Below are 25,466 nucleotides of genomic sequence, written 5' to 3'. Positions count from 1 at the left end.
CTAGTTCAGTTCTAGTTCAGTTCTAGTTCAGTTCTAGTTCAGTTCTAGTTCAGTTCTAGTTCAGTTCTAGTTCAGTTCTAGTTCAGTTCTAGTTCAGTTCTGCTTCAGGACTAGTTCAGTTCTAGTTATTTCCACAGTTATTGTTAAGTAGTTGTACTTAAATAAATTTTTGCTGAAATCTTAAACTTTATCTCGTTCCTTAAATAATATACTCAACACCAAAATTCATTTGTTATTCCCTATGGTAAAATCATTTTAATTTCGATATTGTGCAGCTATAAAATTCGAAATTATACATACTTATTTATACTCTCGTACATAGCATACCCAAAATCCTAGCCAAAAGTGCAACATTTAAGTATGTTTTAATATGAAATTAATTTTTGTAACCCACAAAAATAGCAACGGTAACAACAACCATAACAAAAGCCACTACTTTATCAACAACACTATTTTGCAACATATAAAGCCTAGAAATTTACAAAAAAAAAAAACACAACCACTCAAGTAAAAATTCTCAAGAACAACATCAGAAGTTAAAAGCCCTCACTTTGTCGTTTTCTTACAGTCACTTTTCTTACCCACATAATGCTAGTTTCATTCTTTAAGAAAGAAAAACTGCAATAAACTGCACAAAACCTATATTTCAAGTGAAATTTCTGTGAAAATTTTTAGAGTAAAAAATACACATATACATACATATATTTAAACAACAAGTTGTTGCTGAATAATACCTTGGTTGAAAAACGAAAAGAAATAAGTTGTTGTAGTTGCTTAAGCAACAACTACTAAAGGATGTTAGTAGGACTATTGCTAAAAATACAGAAGAACTACTATTTTGATTTCATTATTTGTTGTAAAACAAAGCCAACTTTAACAACAATATTTATGCACCTGTATGTAAGTATGTATGTTCATATATACATAGACATATAAACATACATATTTCATCTTAGAGACTTTTATAAACAGTTGAAAGCAAAACAATTTAAAGTCGTTTACTTCACATTTTGCAAATATTCCATAATAAAAATATAACTCATACGTCCATATATCCCATAACTAATTCGGAGTATAACAAATAATATCCACAAGCATCTTATTTTTTGTCAGAAGTAAATTTACAATTATTAATAGCTTTATAATTAAGATGAAAATAAAGAAGAGAACCGTAATTAGTAATTACAAAATCCAAGCCCAAATAACTTAAATCGTCAATAAATTGATGAATAAACCTAAAATCTAGAGAAAGATCTTTTTTAGAAAAAGTAATTTTACAAAAAAAATTAGGAAAACCGTAAAATTAACAATCAACATACTTGAAGTACTTTCAATTTAACATTAGAGTGTCATTGTACATTTATTCTTATTTGTAGTAAAAATTCAAAAATAAAACACATTCTTTCAATGACATAATTATGTAAATTCAATTGTTTTTTTTTCAAAGTTTGATGATACTTCGAAGATGTTATTTAAAGTGCCTTTTCTATATCCCTTTCCTCACTTTTAACTGGGTTTTGTAAGGAAATGTTTGGTTTATAAAAGCAAAAAATATGTAATCGCATTTTTGGATGTGATTAAGATGTCGTCTGTAAAGAATGACATCAATTATTTTATGCTAGATTTTATTTGTAATTTCTCAAAACAAACAAAATATGAAACAAGAAGAAATTAATTTAGTTTGTCAATTAATTTTCTTATTCAGTGTACATAGACTCTTTTTAAGTTTTACAAGTTTAACAATCATTCGTGTAAACTTTGTTTTACAATGACTTTTATTTACATGAAGTGAAATATTCTCACACTGAAAGATTCCCACGATATTTGGAGATTTTTTCTTCGCCACCTCTCTCCTTTGTTCGTCTTCTAGCTCAAGAACTTTACTTCCAGTGCAATATAGTAAGAGAATTGTTCGTAATTGCATTGCCTTGCAGTAAATGTGCGACTGAATATAAGTAAAAATTTGTTAGTGTGTCTATGCTAACATAACATATCCTTCCCAGTTTCCTTCCTGTGAATGGTTTTAAAATAAATAATTCACACCTGCAACTTATTGAAGTGCATGTAAAAGGTGTTGTGGTTGTTACGAACACTTATACAATCACTTGAAAATACAAAGAACAACTTGTAATGTACACAAACACACAAGAACAGACATGCTGCTACATTATGTGGCATTTTTTTTTTTTTTTTTTTTGGTGATCATACGAAGAGAGAGGAAGAAAATACAATATATGCGCAATACTTAAACACCAGCATTTTTAGCAAGAGTAAAAGGTATAAAGTTTTTAAATGTAGTTAAAGATTTTGTTATTATTTATGTTTCTTTCTCAGTTGCTTGTTCATGTTGGTGCCCCTCATTCTGTGGAAGGAACATTTTCACAAAATGTCGATAAAAAAAGTGTGTTTAATCCTAAAATAACATAATTCATATTGTCGTTGTTTGTATGTGAGTACGTTTAGTAGTTTTTACTTGTTGGTTTACCTTTTAGCTTTTTTCTATCTTCTATTCTTTATGTTGTACACCACAAGTTAATCTTTATTTTTCTATGACACTTGAAAATAAAAAAACCCTGCAGTTTTGAATTTAATTGTATCCAGTAAACTATAAAATGATGATTACTTAGGCGAATCATAATTGTTTAATAAAGTGCTAGCAAGTGTTATTTACGTCAATATTAACTGTACCTGATATAGCTATAAGCAGTGCAGGGTATCTTTATATAGGAATATACCTAAAAACTCATACGTAAATACCTTTTGATATATAGTTTTGTATATGCATTATATGCTTGTCGTTATAGTTTATCGATAAAATTGATGTCAATAAAATAAAGGCACTTTTACAACACATATTCAAAAAATTTTATAAATTTAAAACAATTTATTATTTACGTGTTACACCTATTTAGGTTACAACTTTATAAATAAAACGTTTGTTTGCAACAAAGAATATAACGAAATACTTTACAGTAAAGTATATATTTTCAACACTTTAATGCAAAAATAATTTTAATGAAAAGTATTTTTACAGTTAAAATATTTTAAGAACATAGAAAAAGAAAAATAATCAAATTGATATAGTAATCAATTTTAAATCTTGAAATTAATATTTTCTTATAAGAAAAGAAGTAGTAAAACCTTTCAACCACAAGTATTTAGAAATGAAAAAGTCTACTACTGCTTAGATAAAATGCATACCAAAATATGTAAACGAATTTTTCTACTTCATTTATTTTATTATCATTTCTTTATACCTGAAAAAACACACATTAAATAAAAATCTATAATTTATTTGCAGTTTTAAAACTCTAATCAAATATTTGACTTAAAAACAGATGTTCTTGGTAATAATTTAATGAATTTATATTTCATTTCTGTAGATTTAATATTGTTTTTACGTTTTTTTTCTTCTTCTTAAATTTCAACAAAATTCAACTTTTATTTTTCTTCTATTGTTTTACTATGTTTTAACCGAAAAACATAAATAAATGAATGCGTTTTATTCAGTTTTTAATCAATTTTCATTTTTATACAATGCCAAACATATTTAAATAAGCCAACGAAAAATATACACACATATACCTGCATACGTACATATAGAATTTCTTCCAACCCTGCAGTTTAAAAAAGAGTTAATGCATCCGTAAAATACAGTGAATGACACTAACGTCTATCCACCTGGATGGCAGTTTTTCGTCGCGGAGGGACTGGGTTGAACATAATCGCATATGTTAAAATAGCTTGTCACCCAAAGTGGAGGGTTAAATAGGTAATTCGGAAATGACCGACCATACTGCTGGGTGCTGACATCAATACATATACAATTGTTTAGCTACAAAGTACACAGAACTTTCAATTATAGAAAGAATTCTGCTGATGAATATGGTGTGTTCCCAAAACAATTTAATAGAAAAGCTAGACCCCAAAAATTAAAATACTAACTGACTCTCTTACATAACTCACAAACTAACTCATTAACTCACTAACAAACTAACTAACTAACTAACTAACTAACTAACTAACTAACTAACTATCTATCTATCTATCTATCTATCTATCTATCTATCTATCTATCTATCTCTCTATCTATCTATCTATCTATCTATCTATCTATCTATCTATCTATCTATCTATTTATCTATCTATATATCTATCTATCTATCTATCTATCTATCTATCTATCTATCTATCTATCTATCTATCTATCTATCTATCTATCTATCTATCTATCTATCTATCTATCTATCTATCTATCTATCTATCTATCTATCTATCTATCTATCTATCTATCTATCTATCTATCTATCTATCTATCTATCTATCTATCTATCTATCTATCTATCTATCTATCTATCTATCTATCTATCTATCTATCTATCTATCTATATAACTAACTAACTAACTAACTAACTAACTAACTAACTAACTAACTAACTAACTAACCAACTAACTAACTAACCAACTAACTAACTAACTAACCAACTAACTAAAGAACTAACTAACTAACTAATTAATTAACTAACTAACTAACTAACTAACTAACTAACTAACTAACTAAAATATTTTTGGAGTCACCGATATACACATGTACATACGTATGAGTATGTGTGCAGAAGCAGCATTACCAGCAACGTAAGAACAATATACTCACGCAGACGAAAAAGTTTTATTAAAGGTTATCACAAAACCCAGTTGCGTTTCGAAGTAGAAATTTTTTATTTTGGAAATATATGTGTGTGTAAATTATTTTTAATATAAAAACTGCCAAAAAAAATAATGTTTTTTTAAATTGTTAAAGATGGAAAATAAAAATTGATAAGCATTCTATTCTTTAAGTAATGGATATTGAAAAGTGATCGTTTTAAAGGAGCTACCAAAAAAAGATCAGAATGGTTTGTTTAACATCATTATCACTTATCAATTTAATGCGTAATGACATCCATATTGTATCATATGTAATGTGATAAGAAATGAATCTCAAGGACTAAAGAATCTGTTTTTACAGCAGAATAATTTATTTATTTTTATTTATTTTATTGTCTATGTATCATAAATATCTATGATCATGTTTTTACATGAACAAAACTGCAAAAGAAGCAAAATACTTAAATTAGCTAAAGCATAAATTTTATTTAAAAGCCAAGTAACGCAAAAATATTAAATTCAAAATAAGGCACTTAACAAAAATGTACACAACAACAGTAATTGTGTATTTTAAAGTGTGATTTCATTTTGAAAAAAAGGTTAAATTGACTTTACTTTCATAACAACAATGTTACTGTTATAATATAGCCAGGACACAAAAAAAATGAAAATAATTTCATGCATAATTAGGACGCCATGAAAATTTGGCTGAACTGCTTAATGGTTTTTTCGCACCTTCTGTTCGAAATTGAAATGTATTTTTAAATTGATGTTTTTTCTCTTTTTCTCTCTCTTTGTATAATTCTGGTGCGTAATTCATTGTTCTTGTTGTTTTCGAAATTTATGTTTAAATAAAAGTTGAAATCTACACATTTAGAAGATATAAAAAAACTGATAGACAGACAAACATCATTATCCTAGATATTTTGTATGGGTAATGACATAAAATGTTTTTCATACCTGCCTGCCTATTAACCAACCCCACCCAACTGTTAAAATCAAAATTGTATACATAAATAAATTTTTGATTAAAATTCACAACAAAAGAGCTAAATATATTTATTGTCTCAATTCTATTTGTGGCAAAATAATTTCAAATTCATCTCCCTTCAACCTTGTGGCATAAAATATGGCAGGATCATAAATATGCGGCAGTAAATTTTAGTTTATTGATTTGAAATTGTTTTCCGTAAAATCAAGAGAGTTCATGAACTCATGTATATTGAAAAATTAATAGATATTGTGGCCTAAAGAAGCAGAAGGAAAATAAACTACAAATGTATAAAGCAACAATTTTATAGAGGAATAATTTTTTAATAACAACATTTTTCTTGTGTAAACAATGTTGTTTTGCTGTAGAAATAGTTCTGTAAAAGGAGTTTATATAGTTTTTTTTTTCTTAGAAAATACTTTTCTATAGAAAATGTTGCTCTTGAAATATCTGGAGGATATGTTAATAAACATTTTACGAAAAACACTTTAAAATTTTTTTCCGGATCTTATCATAATTGAATAATGAAGATCTAATCTATTCATTTATATAGAAAAAAATGTTGCTATAAACATTTATTTGGAGAAAATGTTGCTTTTAATATTTTTGTAGATTTTTTTGTTATTAACATTTTTCGCATAACATGTTTTTATGAGCAACTTACACCAAGTAATTTTCTTAAAAAATATCTATGTTGCTTCCAAAAGTTGAAAAAGGTTAATCAAAGATAAACTTTTGTAAAAAATTTCACTCTAAATATTTTTCTCCAGAAAATTTTAATATAAATATTTATTAATTTTTTTTTAATAATTTTCAGAAGTTTCCTCTCAATTTTATTTTCAATACCACAATTCATCATAAATCAAATAAAAAAACTCTAAATAATTATCACAATGTATTTCTACTTAAATTACACTTTTTGGGAAAACTTTTTCAATAAACTACTATTAAATTGTTTAAATATCTTTATAAAACATTGTTCCTTTTGCTGTCATTTAATCTCAACTCAAACAACATCAGTAACACACACAAACGATTTGCTCAAGCAAATAATAGATAATCGAAATATTGTAATTTAAAAATAAATGCAAATACTTTAAATAACAATTTGAAAATAAGCATTTTGTCAACAAACAACAACTAAATTCATGTGAAAATTTTCCCACTGCCTCCCCTCTCTAGACTTTAGAAGATAACATAACAACCCAGTGGCTACGAAACGAACTAATAAACTTGAAATTTATTTTATCTTTTAGTTTTGAAGGTCTGTTTGTGTTTGTGTATGATTTGTCTTTTGGTAAAAAAGACACGTCCATTTGGAAAGACGACAACAAAACAACAAAAGGGAAGATATAAGAAAACTTTCACCATTTAAATTTCAAAGGAAAAAATGTCAGCAGTTTAATTGCTTCATAAACATATTTCTTACTCTTGCTCTGCCAAATGGCCTTTAAATATTACAGTGTCCTTTAGTTTAAACAAAACACAGTAGAGTAAACAGTAAGAAGACTATTAGAACTGTTGAAAAATATCTACAGAACAATAGTTACATAAAATCTTTTTGTTTGGGGTTTTACTTATTTTATATATTTGTTTTTTTTTTTTCATTTTGTTTAAAAACTTTTAGCGTTAGTTAAATTGGTTGTTTGGTTGGCTTAGATGGTTTGGGGTTTTAATTCATTTCACTGCTAAAATACGCAGAAATAAGTAGAAAAACACAACAATAGCAATGTAATAATAACAATATAGCACCATCTTCGCTGACAGCAGCGACAGCAGGAAAGGATCAGAAAATAAACCCAACTTGTTAAAAATTGCTTTAATTGAAGAAATCAACGCAAATATACAATATTTTGTATTAACAACGAGTAGCTATTCAATGAAGGGTTGACAGTGGTAAATTAAGCTTTAAGCAAAGGGTGTGTCTAAAATATCTTAATAACTTCTCACTTATTCATTCAGTCTTCTGGAAATCCAGACAGCCTTTAGTTGGTTTTGCACTTGTTTTGATTTAAAAATATTTAATAACTGAATTTGAAAATTTAATATTTTTCCACATATTATAACAAAAAGATAAACAAAAATTCGGTCCTCTTACAACATGATATCCAGTAGTATTATAATATAGAAAACCTCCTTCTCTTCGGCATAGTCTACATGTTTTAGTTTTAGTCTATAGTCTAGTCCATAGTCTAGTCTATAGTCTAGTCTATAGTCTAGTCTATAGTCTAGTCTATAGTCTAGTCTATAGTCTAGTCTATAGTCTAGTCTATAGTCTAGTCTATAGTCTAGTCTATAGTCTAGTCTATAGTCTAGTCTATAGTCTAGTCTATAGTCTAGTCTATAGTCTAGTCTATAGTCTAGTCTATAGTCTAGTCTATAGTCTAGTCTATAGTCTAGTCTATAGTCTAGTCTGTAAACTTCTACCTCTAAAAAATTTAAACTCTTTTATTGTTAAACCTTTATATTTACAACTGCATTATAAGGATAGGAATAAAATTTACTCTTATATAAGAGAATTTATTGTTCTTCTTTTTGTCTTAGACGCATCTAAAAATCCTTATATCTATATCAGCTTGAATATTTTTCTATTTTATTTCTACTACAACATACCGTTGCTGTCCATCAAATAAATAAACTTTTTAAAAGCCGTGGCAGTAAACCAACCATTCGACTGCAGTCGTTCACTCAACTCATTTCATGTGAAATTACTATTTGTTATTTGCTATTAAAAAAATAAACTCTTGGCTTTGAAATAAAATGTTGCGTTAAGTAATCAATGCATAACAACAGAGCAGCAGTAAAATGAAAAATTGCTTCAACAAGAAAAATAATCATAGATTCAAAAAGGACGTATCAGTCTTGCTCAACAACAACAACCACTACACAATTCATTCACACTCATTTTAATTGCTATAATGAAGGCAGAGTAGGAGCAACAACAACTCGAACAACGACTACAACAAATGGTATTAGAAAAGTAATCCTTATTTTCTGTGGAGTAAAAAAAATACATTTAAGAGAAATTTGAAAAGTTTTATTAGAGAAGAAATGAACACAACAACAATAACGTTTTTGTTTGTTTTCAAAAAATGATGATGGCATTTAAATTGTAACGGAAATTGTGACATAATTAAAGCAACAAACAAATGTATGTGCATAGAAAATACTTTTCACTTATTTCTTTTATTCATGTCCTTGTTTCTGTAATCTTGTATCTAATGATGGGAAATGGATATTAAAATACCAACAAAACAATATAAAAGTTGTTGGAAATTTCACTATGAACCCTTTGTGTCTGAAAAAGCGAAAAATTTCTTTTCGTCCAATAAAATTTTGGAATTTTTTCGGTATTTAACAAGTTTTAAAGCTTTTGTGTTAGTGGCAAACGGACAGAAAAAAATTAAAGTGTAAAATGAATGTAAATTTGTCAGCATAAATTTCAAAGTCAATAGAGTGTTTGAAATTGAAACGAAAGTAATTATTGTTTGAAAAAATTGAGAACTTCAAATTATATATTTTTATAAATTTTCTTTAAATTACTTAATTTCTTTTGCATCAAATTCAAAAAAATTCTTAGTTTTTGCAAATATTTACAAACACTTTTCTAAATGTAATTTTACTCTTTTAATTAACTTTCCATTTAATATTTTGTTGGTTTCACTTTCATCGAAGAAGTATTACAAAATTATTGTTAGTTGTAATATTGAAATTTATTGGCTATCTATAGCATATGAATTTATTTTTTATATAAACTTTGTTTCTGTTTTTTGAAAAAGAGATAAAAAAATAAAAAATACATAATTCTTTATACAGAAAAGAAGCAATAAACAGTAAATAGTATTAATGTTTGAGCTCATATCACACCTGACATGTTGTCAAAGTTAGAAAGAAGTGTCATATGAAAAAAAAGAAAATCCGATAGAGAGCTACAACAAAAATTTCAGTAGCTAGAGAAACTAACATGACTAACAACAGCCATTGAACCGTGCATATATTAAGTACATGGGTAAGTGGCATAATTGATAATTGAATTAATTATACATATATATGGGGGTAATAAATGCAGATATTAAATTACTGAGTAATTTTAGCAGAATTCTACTTTTTCCTTAATTAGCACTCACTAATTATGATAATTACAACAAAAAATATTTTATGTTTAATTTTTTTTTTACTCCTCAATTAGTCCACTAATCAATACTACTCGTATAAACAAATTTATAATAATCTTGATAGTTTTCTTGTTTCCCCTTTATGTACAAAATTGTTATGTACATTAGGGTCATTCAAAAAAAGAAGTTAAAGCTAGTTCTCCAAATTTGGAAACAATTATACAAAATTTAGAAACTTATAATCAATTAAGCTTAGTTTTTTGTAGCTTACATAAGCAATATTTGATTTCGGGCCCTTCTAATTGTTAAAACATAAAGGTCAGTTTTTCCCGAAAACTATAAGAGATACAGCAAAAACAAGCGAAATCTGTGATCACTATTATTTCCTACAAAAAACGTTTCTTTTTTAGTAAAAACATAAAAGTCCGTTTTTCTCGAAGACTATAAGAGATACAGCAATATTATTTCCCACCAAAAACAAGCGAAATCTGTGATCACTACTACTTTCCTACAAAAAACGGTTTTTTAGTGAAAACATAGAAATAAAAAAACGTTTTTTTAGTAACAACATAAAAATCTGATTTTCTCGAAAACTATAAGAGATACAGCAAAAACAAGCAAAATCTGTGATCACTACTATATCCTACAAAAAAAAAGGCTTTTTTTTAAATATAAGAAAGAAATCGAGTGATACAGCAAAAACAAGCGAAATCTGTGATCACTACTATTTCCTACAAAAAGCAGTTTTTTTAGTGAAAACATAAAAGTCCGTTTTTCTCGAAAACTATAAGAGATACAGCAAAACCAAGCGAAATATGTGATCACTCCTAAAAAAGGTTATTTTTAGTGAATACATAAAAGTCCGTTTTACTCGAAAACTATAAGAAATACTGCAAAAACAAGCGAAATCTGTGATCACTATTATTTCATACAAAATAATCGTTTTTTTTAGTGAAAACATAGAAATAAAAAAACGTTTTTTTAGTGAAAACATAGAAACAAAAAAAAAACATTTTTTTAGTGAAAACATAAAAATCTGATTTTCACGAAAACTATAAGAGATACAGCAAAAACAAGCGAAATCTGTGATCACTAATATTTCCTACAAAAAAAACATAAAAGTCAAATTTTCTCAAAAACTATAAGAGATACAGGAAAAACAAGTGAAATCTGTGATCACTACTATATCCTACAAAAAAAGGTTTTTTTAGTGAAAACATAAAAGTCCGTTTTTCTCGAAAACTATAAGAGATACCGCAAAAACAAGCGAAATCTGTAATCACAACTATATCCTACAAAAAACAGTTTTTTTTGTGAAAACATAAAAGTCCGTTTGTCTCGAAAACTATAAGAGATACAGCAAAAACAAGCGAAATCTGTGATCACTACTATATAATACAAAAAGATTTTCTTTAGTGAAAACATAAAAGTCAGTTTTTCTCGAAAACTATAAGAGATACAGCAAAAACAAGCGAAATCTGTAATCACAACTATATCCTACAAAAAAAGTTTTTTTTTGTGAATACAGCAAAAACAAGCGAAATCTGTGACCACTACTATTTCCTAAAAAAACTTTTTTTTGTGAAAACATAAAAGTCCGTTTTTCTCGAAAACTATAAGAGATACAGCAAAAACAAGCGAAATCTGTGATCACTACTATTTCCTAAAAATAACGTTTTTTGTGAAAACATAAAAGTCCGTTTTTCTCGAAAACTATAAGAGATACAGCAAAAACAAGCGAAATCTGTGATCACTACTATTTCCTACAAAAAACGTTTTTTTTTTGTGAAAACATAAAAGTCGGTTTTTCTCGAAAACTATAAGAGATACAGTAAAAACAAGCGAATTCTGTGACCACTACTTTTTCCTACAAAAAACAGATTTTTTTTAGTGAAAACATAAAAGTCCGTTTTTCTCGAAAACTATAACAGATACAGCAAAAACAAGCGAAATCTTTGATCACTACTATTTCCTACAAAAAACAGTTTTTTTTAGTGAAAACATAAAAGTCCGTTTTTCTCGAAAACTATAAGAGATACAGCAAAAACAAGCGAAATCTTAGATCACTACTATTTCCTAAAAAAACGTTTTTTTTTTTGTGAAAACATAAAAGTCCGTTTTTGTCGAAAACTATAAGAGATACAGCAAAAACAAGCAAATCTGTGATCACTACTATTTCCTACAAAAAAAGGTTTTTTTAGTGAAAACATAAAAGTCCGTTTTTCTCGAAAACTACAAGAGATACAGCAAAAACAAGCGAAATCTGTGATCACTCTTATTTCCTAAAAAAACGTTTTCCTTTTTTGTTAAAACATAAAAGTCAGTTTTTCTCAAAAACTATAAGAAATACAGCAAAAACAAGCGAAATCTGTGATCACTACTAAGAGAGATACAGCAAAAACAAGCGAAATCTGTGATCACTACTATATCCTACAAAAAAGGTTTTTTTTTTTGTGAAAACATAAAAGTCCGTTTTTCTCGAAAACTATAAGAGCGTAGATCATAAATGGCATTAATTATAGCGTTAATATTCAACATAAAGAAGTCTTATAGAATCGGTCCATAACTTTCCCAATCCATTAGCATATAAAATTTTTGAAATTAAACAGAACAATTGTAATTTTTTCCTTTTACAAACTTCTTAAAAATAAATATTTTGTAAAATTGTCCTAGAAAAATCTATGAGTTAAGCTACATGCAACTACAAAAAATAATCATATCCGGCAATAGGCTTGAAATAGCAAAACTAAATGAATTGAAAATTAACGAACGAGGGACAAACAGACACGAAAAATAAAAAAGAGGTGGCACTACAAACGAACATTTTCATACTCGCTATAGAAGTACAAGTATTCCAGCAATCAGTTAAGTAAAAAATATTAAAGTTGTTTTTCTGTTTTCTGGTCGCTTGTTGTTGTATGGTTGTGTTGTTGGACTTTATTGTTGTTTTTCTCAAAAGGAAATTTTCTTCCTTTTTCCCCCGCATGCTTCCAGAAATAAGTATGTTTACTGAAGTGTTATTGAAATATGTACACAGTAGGAAAGTGCATCGCATCTGGAAGATACATGCAAAGATCACGGGATACACATAAATTGGTATACAGGTTACATAAACTCATATAAAATCCAACATTTAGAAGATAAACATGTTTATATATGACAACATTTACAAACAAAACCTTGACACTAGAATCACATAGTACATACTTTTATAGAGACATGCTATGAAACATAAACACCTACGTAACAGTGGAGGAAAAAAGTTTTAATGTTTTTGTATTGAGATTTTTATCATAATACTTGGGAAAAAAATTAAAATTATTTATTTTTTATTAAGGTAATTTCTTAAGGTTTGCAGTAGATTTTAGGAGTGATGATGACAAGATGATTACAACATAAAATGGATTATCGATAAAATGTTTTGCTTGCTCTTTAGGAGTACATGTTTTTGTGCTACTAACATAAATTATATAATTCGGTAATAGTATTCAACACTTTCCGAAATCACTGTAATTTGCATAATATATCTGCTAAGATAGCAATTGCAGCTAGTGTAGGATAACAGTAGTAAACACAGTGCACAAAAAATGGCCATCATTTGTAAATGTATGCTTTTGTTTATTTTTTTTTTAATTTTATCTATGTATGTGAGTTTTAAAACCATGTATACTCCCCTATGAATACGTGAGTTTTGAAGTCTGTTTAAACAAATGAATAAAATGCATATTGTTTTTTTTTTATTGCTCTGACAGTACATATGCTAGTGTGAACAATTATTTTTATGAAAATTAAGTAAAAAAAAGAGAGACGTACCCACTACAAACCTACATGAAAAATCTAGAGAAAACCGACTTAAATAATGTTAAAAAAAAAATTTCCAGGAATTTTAAATTCTATATATAAACGTGAAAAAATAAAAACAATTTTAGGAATAAATATTTGTGTGCATATCGGAAAATTATAACATGAAACGTTTTAGTTAGACTAAAAGTTATTTTTGGTTAAAATAAATTCTTAGAAACTATTATTTTTTACATCGTTTTTGATACAAATATGTACATTTATAGTTGGTAAATTTATAAAAAAAATTCTCTCGAATTTCTATATTTATAGTTAGTATGAAAATCAAAATTGACTTACGTTGCTTTTGGTTTATTTTAATCACTTACCTGTAAAGATAAAAGAGAAATTAATATTTAAAATTGAAAATTTAGTAATACTAAGGTAAATACTTAGTTAAAAAATAGAGAAAACACACTAAGCAAGTTTAGAGACTGCATATTCCTATTTTAAGACTTTACCACAATATGTTTAATCTATGGAAAAATAACCATATACAGACATCGCTTCCTGATTATGGACTAAATTAAAACCACAAAAAATGTTAATTTTCACAGTTTTATATATTACAAATCGTTTAAATTTTGATTTATTCTTTGAGCTAAAGTTACAGCTCTGGTCGCGAGGAACAAAAATTGTAAACCTATAAAAAAAAGATTTATCTTTATTTTTTTATTTCATATTGAATGTTTTACATTGTGAAAATGCAATATTTTTATTTACGACACTTGTACGTATACGTGTGAATTATTTATGGATATTACAAATATTAAGTATACGTTTAATTAAAGGAAAAATTTGACATTATAGATTTGTTTAAATTTTCTGTGATTTTGATCTTAATGACGATATGAGTATAATATGAGTATGATTTCGTATTTTTGAGTCAGTTTGAGCGTTAAAGTCAAAGAAACCTTGTCAATTATGGCACTATGGTTGAAAAAATGTTTAGAATGATTTTTGTTTTAAAAGGGTTTGTTTATGTTTAACTTAATCGCTGTAATCGCAATGTTATGATTGTAATGATTAACGCTTATTTTCTGAAGGGGACCTTATATGGGGTGTAGGTCCAATTATGCGCTGATCCCTTTTTACAAAAAGATTAAAGTTTCTATAAGCTTCGTGCTGAATCTTATATAGAAGCTATAGAAGCACGCCAGTTATGAACGTTAAAGTCACGAACTTTATATAGCGGCTAGGCGAAATCGTGGACGGATATTATCCATTTTCAATACCAAATATACTTCAACAATAACAAAATATCTGTGCAGAAGAGTAACTAGCTAACTACTTTCATTTGTGCTCTATCGTGTTTTCAAAAGACAGACGGATAGACAGACAGACGGATGGGCAAAGTAAGATCGTCTTAATAAGAACCAGGAAAATATAGTGTTTCAAGGTCATCAGATACATTTTGCGATGTGTCACAGTGTTACAGAATGACAAAAACAATATGTCCCATCTTTTTGATGGTGGATATAAAAAAGACAATATAAGAGGAATTTAAAACAAAAACCCCAGGATTTCTGAATTAACTTTAACAAAAAATTTTTGGTTTCCCTAAATTAATAAAAACAAATTTGTTTTGTAATCAATTAAAAATGTTTGCCTTTTACGTAAACAAAAACCTTAAAAATTTTATACGTACAACTAAGTAAAACATTAAACATTCTATAGGGTATGCTTAACAATTTACTACATTTCGTTTTAATAAAATGTTCTTTATAAATTCAGCAAAGACAAGACTAAAAGAAAATAAAGCAAAAAAATAAATCCCACTACTACATATAATTCACAACTGTGTGGTCAGACAGAAAACATCTACAAAACCGGAAGTCAAACAACTTCCGTTTGTGCATTTTTCTACTGCAATAGATGGAAAGAAGTATCACTCTTTTGCAAGCTTTAAGTGAATTGATTTAGACAAACGAATAGACAGACAGACAGACAGTCTGGGCTACAAATGAATGATTTTGCCAAACAAAAATTTAATGATGCAAAAAGTGAACTTTACTAAAAAGAGTTTGTTGCTATGTTCTAAAAAGGAAATATCAATTTCAAATATTTACCACTACAGCAGATACAAGACAAGAGAAATAATAAAATACTTAAAATATCAATCTTGTAGATAAAGGAAGGAATATAAATATTTGTTATTTTTAGAGTGGAATTTATGGGCAATAAGTGCAGCTGGTGTAAATATTTATGCATATTTCTAACTGCCTGCCTGTCTGCCTGCTTGCTTACTTACTTGTAGACGTGCATATGGAAATTAGAGAAAGAATTTTATAGGTTTAGGATTTACTTTTTTTTGCTTTAGCTTTTCTTACCTTCGAACGCATTTGTTCTAAAACCACTGCAATGTCACCATGTTGACATGCATACATTAAACTTGTACAGCCATGGGCTAGACGATTTTCCATACCTCTCGTCTTGTTTATTCCAAATGTTAGGGAATCCGTTGTTGTTGTTGTTACCAGTGTTGTAGTCATGCATGAGTTGGCAGTTGTGGTACAAGGCAACGATGGTGATATCGCTGTTGCTCTAGTTGTTTTTAATGTAGATGCTGATGTGACATTGTTTCTTACAGGTTTATATGAGAAGCTGGTGGGGGTAGACGAGGAGGTGGGTTGTAGTGATTTGACACTTTTTCCTAATATCAAATTATTTGATAAAATTTCTTCCGTTTTAGACTTGTGACCATTGCATATAGCAGATGATGATAGTGATTTTACTTCCGTTTTGTTGACACTGTCAACATAATGGTTTTTATAAAGCTCCAGTTGCTGTAACCGTGCCTGCTTGTGAGTCTTTTGGTGCATTGAGTCATCATTACCATCGTCCTCATCATGCAATATTGATTGTTTTTCATCGTTATTGTCAAAGGTTAATGTCACAGGAGTTTGCCTTGTTTTACTACAAACTAAAGGACTATGAAATTGTAATTGTTTTTTCTTCTTCAGTGTCTTCGTCGTGGGTATCATTGTCTTATTTTCTGCAGCAAGAAAAGTTTCTGTCATCGTTGTTGGTGCGGCTGATAGCATATGTTGGCGGGGCGGCTTAGGAGGTGCTGTTGGTAGTGGTGGGGTTGATGAGGATGTTTGCTTGCTGCTGGCCATTTTCTTTTAACTTTTTTAGTCACTTCGTAGTAGTATTTACAATTTTCACTCAATGAATTTGTTTGCAATAATTTATTGATTTCAAGTATTGGCCACATTTCATTTGCACTTTAAATTACTCATTATACTTAATTAAAATCACACATATTTTACTATTTTAATTAAATTTTTTTTGTTCGTCTTTCTTTTCATTATAATTGAACGTTTTATTAATTATTTATTCATTTAGTGGAAATAATCTGACCCACATTATTTTTTTAACATTACTTTCTTTATATTTCAATAAAATCTACCTCCTGCTGTTTGGTTTACGAGCTGTTATCTTTTTATTTTATTTTTTATATCTGTTTCTGTTATGTATAAAACATGTTTAGCTGTGTAAAATTTCACGTGTTTTAAAATCTATTTTCAATTCTGTACGTTTTCCTTACTCTCTGTCTCACACTATTGCCGGTAAAACGCGTTGAAAAGTTTAACGAAGCATATGTTAAGTTGCTTTTGATATCAGACAAAAGTAATATAAAATTATGTGCTACTATTAAACTACAAATATGTACGTCGGTTAATGTAAGGATTTTTCAATAACATTACAGTGGTCCTAAAGAAGATATTTTGACAATATCATGAAACCACTGAAGAGTAAAATTCTAATTAAAAATAGAATTTCCTTAAATTTTTTTACAAGAGTTTTATTTCAATTTAATATAATTTTTATAAAAAAATAAAAAAATACTCTATAATTTTCATTAAGATATAACTTTACGAAAATTCTCTATAGAAACTTTTTAATTTCTTTATCCTATTTATAAGAGGAGACCTATTCTACAGAAAGAGATCTTTTTTACACTTATCTTTTCATAAAAAATAACAATTCAAATCTTCTCTTTAAAAATATAATTATTCAAAAATTCTTAATAAAATTAAAATCCGTAGGCCAAACCACTTTTGTCAATGATGTGTTTGTTAAAAAAAATATCGACATTTTTAAATCAGCTTTTGCACGACACTGTACAACACACAGTGGTATAGGAAAAAAAAAAGAGGGAAATAATTCGGTAACTTCTAAACGGTTAATCCGATTTTAATGAAATTTGGTATGCACAAAGAGGAGGTGTTGTCGAGTTTAGGTTTTGAATTTGGACCTTATAGGCCAACCAGGGGCCCGGCGGGGGGTCCTCAAATTAGGACACCTCGGCTATGTTAAATTTTTAAAACGATCCTATTTCTTCATTTGAGTTCCGATTTAAAAAAAATTTCGTATATAGAATCTCCTCATCGAGCACTATAAGTAAATTAATTAAGCAGTAAATTATCTCTTATAGTTTAGGAGATATTCGCATTTGAAAATTAAAATTTTAAAATTTTTACCGTTCTTACTTTAGTTTTTTGATAATAGCGGGTCCAAATATTCCCGATTTTCGCCATTTCTTTTTTTATTCGCTTAACAACAAGTTTATATATCAAGTAGTGAAAGAATTATGTAAAAATCATGACTGAGTCCAAAGTTATAGGCATTTTAATTTAAAAAATTTAAAAAAGGCGATTTTTTGCCATTTTTTTGGGAAAAAAGTATCTTTTTCTTTTTAAGTTATCTAAAAAGTTTCTAAGAAGATGTATATAGAATTTATACTTTTTGAAAAGCTGACTTTACATAAAATACGATAAATGAAACAAAACCTAAAAATTTTTGATACCGAGGGGACCAGGTCCATCCGTTAACTCTTAAATTTGTTACATATATTAAAAAATTTTCAGGTATTATTTTTTAAACTGTAATGATTTTTACCCCTATAGGTCACTTTAATAGGTAGCTTATTAAAGTGACCTATTGAGGAAAAATTCATTACATAAGGATACGTTAGACATATTAGGTAGAATATCATAACCCTTTAAAAAATAATTTAATTTAAGTACCTGTAATTAATATATAAGACAGGTTTATATCTGTTTGTAATTATTTGTAATTTTCTAACCATGGCGATCGTACTAAAAAAAATGATTTGTGCTCCATTTTATTTGAACACTCTTCAGCTCCTTTTCAAGATAAAGTGAACTTCTTATTGAAATATATTGAAACTGCACATAAAAATAAAGTGGATAAAACTGATATATGTAAAATTGAAAATTTTATAAAATCAGTTGATATAAAACTGAAGAGTGTTCGGTATTCCATTGCTAAATTTCGATCGAAATTTTCTGATTGGCTGGATGAATGTGTAGAAGTTGCTATTTGCGTATCAACTGTTGGTGCTCCCTGTAAGCAGTATGAGGATTTGAGCTCAAAATCTAAGAGGAAAAGGTTATCAACTTCACTAGAAACCTTATCTAACGAAGAAGTTTCGGACACTTTTAAAGCAATGTTAAGAAAAGAAAAACAGCCTTTGGATGCCATAAAAATTGCAAATATTCTTCCAACCGCATCACCAAGACGACTGAAAAGAATTGTAAAGAGTATACCCACACCATCATCTGATACAACGTTCACTGAGGAAGAAGCTATTGCGCTTATGTTGCAGCTGGGATTAAGTCGTGATAACTACATAACGTTAAGAAAGGCGCTATCTGAAAAAGGAGTGGATGTTTTACCATCATATGACAAAATAAATGAAAAGAAGAAAAGCATTATACCCACCTCCTATTGAAATAACTGATCGGAAGGCTGTTATTGGACTCGGCGCTCTACTCGAAAATACTGCTTTAAGGATTGCTTCTGACTTTTCTTCAGACCAACTAAAAAAAATAAATTCTTGTGATCTTCAACTCATTTGTAAGTGGGGATGTGATGGATTATCAGCACTCTCGGAATATAAACAAATCAACACAAGTGAATCATCTTCCGAGTATAAAAGTGTATTTATGGCATCGCTAGTTCCATTAAGAATTCGAAAGTATGCTGACAGCGATTCTCCATCAACCAGTTTCGATGATATTTGGAAGAATTCGACTCCAGGATCCAAAGCTTTTTGTAGGCCAATAAGCTTTGAGTATATAAAGGAATCCAAAACAACAACGCAAGATTTGATAAATCGTATTGAAGCAGAAATTAAAAACTTGGAACCTATAACAATCGAAATAGAAAATTATTCGTTTAACATGTCCTATGATTTAAAACTTACAATGATTGATGGGAAAGTTGGAAATGCCATTACAGGAACATCATCTACTTGGTACTGCTACATATGTGGTGATAAAAAATCAGAATTTTCGAATATTTCCAAGCAAAGATCAATAAATGAGGAAACATTACAATTTGGAATATCCCCCCTACATGCTCGCATACGATTTCTGGAACATTTTCTACATTTAGCATATGATTTAAAGTACAGAAGCATACCGGAAAATGCAAACAAAAGTGCAAATAACAATAAGGAGTTAATGGAAATGAGAGCCAGTGAGAAACGAAGAATTCAAGAGGAATTTAAAAAGCGGATGGGATTAAATATTGATAAACCACTCACAGGATATGGAAGCACAAACGATGGTAATACCGCTAGACGTTTTTTTAAACATTTTGAAACTACTTCCGAAATAACCGGAATTAGTATGGATTTACTGCAAAAGGTCAATATTATTCTAATGGCGATAAATAGCAAGCATAAAGTGAACGCAACAAAATTTGGAGAGTATTCTACAAAAGTTTCTAAATTACTTTGGAAAGAAATGACACCTACAGTTCACAAGATATTATGTCATGGAAAGGTCATCATAGAACATAATATTCTGCCTTTAGGAGAGCTTACAGAAGAACCCCAAGAATCGAGGAATAGAGACTTTAAGCATATTCATCAGTTTAGCTCAAGGAAGTGTTCTAGGCAGTCTCAAAATGAAGATATTTTTAATAATCTGATTCTATCTTCTGATCCTGTTTTATCTACTATAAGGAAACGTTGGATTTGCTACAAAACGTTAGCATTTGAAAATATTCATGAATTTAAAGATTTACTTTATCTTTTAGATATGGACTACTGTGATACCGATTATTTTACAAAATTATATTAATTTATAAAAAAAATAAATAAAGACTATTTTTATATAAAATAAATACTTGTTAATTTTTTTTAGGGATAAAGAATAAAAGATTAATCGTAAAAAGTGGCTGTAAAAATTCATAAAAATTTAGGTAGTAAAACATGCCTAACAAATGTATGGATGAAAATAATAGTACTAGGTAAATTCTCTAAAAGATGTTGAGTTTTCCCTAATTAATTTGTCACTTAAAAAACATTAGGTAGGCATGTTATATATCAATGGAAAGGTAATTTTGTCTATTTTTCAAACTGTATATAATTTTTGAAAATTAAAAAATTCGCGGAATACTTTTTTTAAAAAAATTAAAAAATGTTTTTTATTCAGTTTTTGCGAAGATACAAATTTTTCAAATTGCAATAAAAATTTTATTTATGAATATTTTTTGATGAAATTTTACAGTTAGGTAGATTTTTTTACTCAAAATCCAAAATTAAATAAAAATTTCGAATTTTCTTATTAGAAATCCCGGAATTCCCAAAAAAGTTTTAAAAAATCCCAAAAATGGGATTTTTTGGTTTTTTGCCTATTATATCCATACCAGGGGCGGGGTTATCGAAACCCGTTACAAAATGATTAAGAACATATTGGGTCATATAAAACAGGTCACTATAATTTGATATCGACTATGCGATTTGAGAATTTTTGCTCAAAATTGAATTTTATATAAAAAAAGGGTTTTTTTGGATGGATCTGGTCCCCTCGGTATCAAAAATTTTTAGGTTTTGTTTCATTTATCGTATTTTATGTAAAGTCAGCTTTTCAAAAAGTATAAATTCTATATACATCTTCTTAGAAACTTTTTAGATAACTTAAAAAAAAAAGATACTTTTTTCCCAAAAAAATGGCAAAAAATCGCCTTTTTTTAATTTTTTAAATTAAAATGCCTATAACTTTGGACTCAGTCATGATTTTTACATAATTCTTTCACTGCTTGATATATAAACTTGTTGTTAAGCGAATAAAAAAAAAAATGGCGAAAATCGGGAATATTTGGACCCGCTATTATCAAAAAACTAAAGTAAGAACGGTAAAAATTTTAAAATTTTAATTTTCAAATGCGAATATCTCCTAAACTATAAGAGATAATTTACTGCTATGACGACATTTTTTATAGTGCTCGATGAGGAGATTCTATATACGAATTTTTTTTTAAATCGGAACTCAAATGAAGAAATAGGATCGTTTTAAAAATTTAACATAGCCGAGGTGTCCTAATTTGAGGACCCCCCGCCGGGCCTCTGGTTGGCCTATAAGTCCAAATTCAAAACCTAAACTCGACAACACCCCCTCTTTGTGCATACCAAATTTCATTAAAATCGGATTAACCGTTTAGAAGTTACCGAATTATTTCCCTCTTTTTTTTTTCCTATACCACTGTGCAACAGTTGGTAATTGGATGATTGTATTTATTTTTGTCTATGGTAGAAAGCACGTTATTTTTCATTTTTTGTTTTACATTTTCTAGGAGGTTTGATCATACTACATACTTTCATGCATATAAATATCAATATGCAAGGATATTAGGATGAGAGCTTATTTGGTAACATGCATACATTCATAATAGTAAAATAATGTCTTCTTCCCACACACACATACAAGCATACATACATGCATTAGCACAAAATATCTTATAAATTATAATATGAATCCAGAAAATATTGAAAAGTGGAATAAAAAAGTCCTTACTTACATGGGAGTGAAAATGTAAGTGTAAGAAATTCGCAAGAGGAAATGTACATATTGTAAGGGTGTGTGGCATTTAATGCTAATGTGATAACTACTTACACTCCACTAAGATTCAGTGGAAAATTTTAACGACATTGAAAGACACATAACGGCGTATTAAAATACACATACATATGTTAATACATATATATCCACGCATAGATACATACTCACACAGATATACATAAACTCACTAATAGACAGACGGACAGACAGACAAACATATGGTGTTGTTGTGTTTTAATAATTAATTTTCATACATGAAACGTGTTGTTATTCACGCCTTGCGCGCCATGAATGAATTAAAATCAGTTTAAAAGGTCTAAAAAAAACACTGTAACTGACACAAAAAGGTGGCAAAATGTTGACATTGTATCACAGGGTGGGTGGGCCAAGATAAAGGATTAATATGAATAGTTGCTGGAAAAATGATGATAGTTGTTGCTGTTGTCATGTTAACTATCGCTATAAATTGTTTGTCTGCTTCTGTTTAGCTGCTCATTCATTTTTTTATCCTGCTCTTCCTTTTATTCATTTAACATGTAATCGTGTGTAATAAAGTTTAATGATGATTGAACAAGAAATTAATTTCTTCCGTTTGTCATCCTTCTTTTAAAAAACTTAAATTTACTGCAAAAGGATTAGGATGAATGAACCTACTTTTTTTATAAAAGTTTCCTTTATTTGTTGCTAGTTTTTAAGAAAACACACGTTTTACGTTTCTCTTTGGAAAAAAACCTAAAGATTATAAAGAATTTTTTCAAGTGGAAAAGGTTTGCAAAAACAAGCAATACACAAAATGGAGGGAAAATGAAAAATCATTTTTTTCGCCTTGTTATAGTGAAATAATAAAAGATTTCAGGGGATTTAATGGTAAAATAAATACCGTACAACATGTTTAAGCCTTAGTAGGAAAATAGAATATATAACATTTGTTATATCTATTATTTGTCTGGTGTTGGTAGGCAGTTGTAATGAACTTGTAGGATTTATTAATAAAAGAAAATCAAATCTTTTATTTACATTATATTAATTAGAGTGTTTTTATACTAATTAAATAAAAAAATAATAAGGAAAATTAAAAATTAATATATTTTTATACATATTATAGATATATTGTTGTAATTTCTAAAAATAGACATTTCAATCGAAAAAGTTAAATTTGTGTAACATTTTCTAATAAATATAAACAAAATTTTCTATAAAAATATAATTTTTCAAAATTACAAGGAATTTGTTCAAGAAATTTTTTCCAAAAAAAAAGATTGAGAAAAACAGATCAGTTTTGAAAAATTTCTATAGAAAAAACTGAAATTAATAAAAAAAAAAGAGAAATTTTATAAAAAATTTCTATAAAAAAAGAAATTTTCCGAAAACTTTTTAATTGGAAAAAAAACAATTCTATATTAAAATAGACATTTTTTAAATATTTTTTTAAAGAGATAAAACCTGATCTATTTTCGAAATATTTTTATAAAATTGAGGTTAAGAAAAAAAATAGTAAAAGTGTGAACTTTTTATAGAAAAAATATAGAAATAAAAATTTTCCAAAAATTTTCTATAAAAAAGATAAATTTTTCTACAGAAAGAAAACGTTTTCCATAGACCAAAAAAAAGAGAAAATAGACAAAAAAAAAAAAGAAAAAGTAATTTTCCGAACACTATTTAATTGGAAAAAAGACAATTCTATATTAAAATAGGGATTTTTCAAATATTTTTTTAAAGAGAGAAAAACTGATCTATTTTCGAAAAAAATTTTATAAAAACTTATATTAAGAAATAAATAGGAAATTTGTGAACTTTTTATAGAAAAAATATAGAAGTAAAAATTTTACGAAAAAAATTTTCTACAGAAACAAAACGTTTTCCATAGACCAAAAAAAGAGAAAATATTTGAACTTTCTTATTTTCCGAAATTTAAAAAAAATATATATTTTCTATAAAAATGAAATCCTATAAAAAGAAAAAAATTCTGCAGAAACTTTTCAAAATATCAGGAATATAAAGATTAATTTATGTATAACTAATTTAATTTTAAATCTTTTCTCTATCCAATCTAATAATCCTGCAAAATCTATACACATTTTTGCTCTGCCATTTTTTAGAAAGTAAAATTTTGTTAAATCGATTTAATCCTCTTAAATTAATAAAACGAAATGCGTGAAAATCTTTATAATTTCATTTTTTATCCATAGAATTTGAAAACATATTGAATATATTTATTTCTTTCTTTCTTTCTTTCTTGAAACATAAAATTACATCCGTTTCCGTTTTCTGCTATTTATTTGTGTGAGAGTGTTTCCGTTTTTACTGCTACTCAAGTTAAACCAGTTGAAAGCCGTTAAAAGTAAATTTTAACCGCAATTACATTATTAAACAACTGGGTCTTCGTTAGCTAAAGCTGAAACAAAAAACAGAACAGAAAACAAAACAGATTCCTATGCAGTAAAAGGCATAAATATGTATGAAGCTAGAAAACAAAACAAAAAACAATAAACGAATTGAATGGGTCAATAAAATTGATGTAAAATAGAAAATAATTTTGTACGTAATCAATCACATAAATATCCTATTTTTTCCCCCATTATACGCTTTGCTTCTCTTTCACTCCCCGTTGCTTAATTTCCCATTTACCCTGACAAATTTTAACAAATTCGTTTTGCCTGTGGAATATTACAACGATTTCTTTATACACTTCAGACTAACAGTTACAGATACACTTCAATCAAGTAAACAGTTTGAAAATATATGTATAAAAAAAATGTAAAAGAGAAACGCAGCTGCTGATACCACTTAATCGTTTTTTATATACATTTCCAATAAACGACTTGAATGCAAATTTTTATATATTTTATATTGATGGCGGTTTAAGAATAAAACCAAAAAGATGATAAAAATGATGAAAATGAAGTACTACTAGAACCACAAGGCCCTCATATATAAACGCACGAATACAAGAAACAATTGCTTTAAAGTTAATGCTGATGGTATTACAGATGA

At 27.9% G+C, this 25,466-nt stretch overlaps 1 protein-coding gene across 2 annotated transcripts in view; it reads right to left on the bottom strand.

The window, feature by feature from the left end:
* The window catches only part of LOC111675688 (ankycorbin), a 187,425-nt gene that overhangs the window by 65,570 nt on the left and 96,389 nt on the right, over positions 1-25,466 (bottom strand). The window contains exon 1 of one of the 2 annotated variants that reach the window (XM_023436495.2): positions 15,924-17,153. The exons of the other annotated variant lie outside the window; for it this stretch is intronic. Within the exon in view, the coding sequence (XP_023292263.2) occupies positions 15,924-16,712 (789 nt within the window). The 5' untranslated portion in view covers positions 16,713-17,153. Of the gene's footprint in view, positions 1-15,923; positions 17,154-25,466 lie in introns of those variants that run through there. 2 annotated transcript variants of the gene reach the window in all.

This window comes from Lucilia cuprina, chromosome 4 (genome assembly GCF_022045245.1).
Source record: "Lucilia cuprina isolate Lc7/37 chromosome 4, ASM2204524v1, whole genome shotgun sequence".
Taxonomy (NCBI): domain Eukaryota; kingdom Metazoa; phylum Arthropoda; class Insecta; order Diptera; family Calliphoridae; genus Lucilia; species Lucilia cuprina.
Note: the sequence above shows the minus strand (reverse complement) of the source record. Positions and strands in the feature narration are given on the sequence as shown.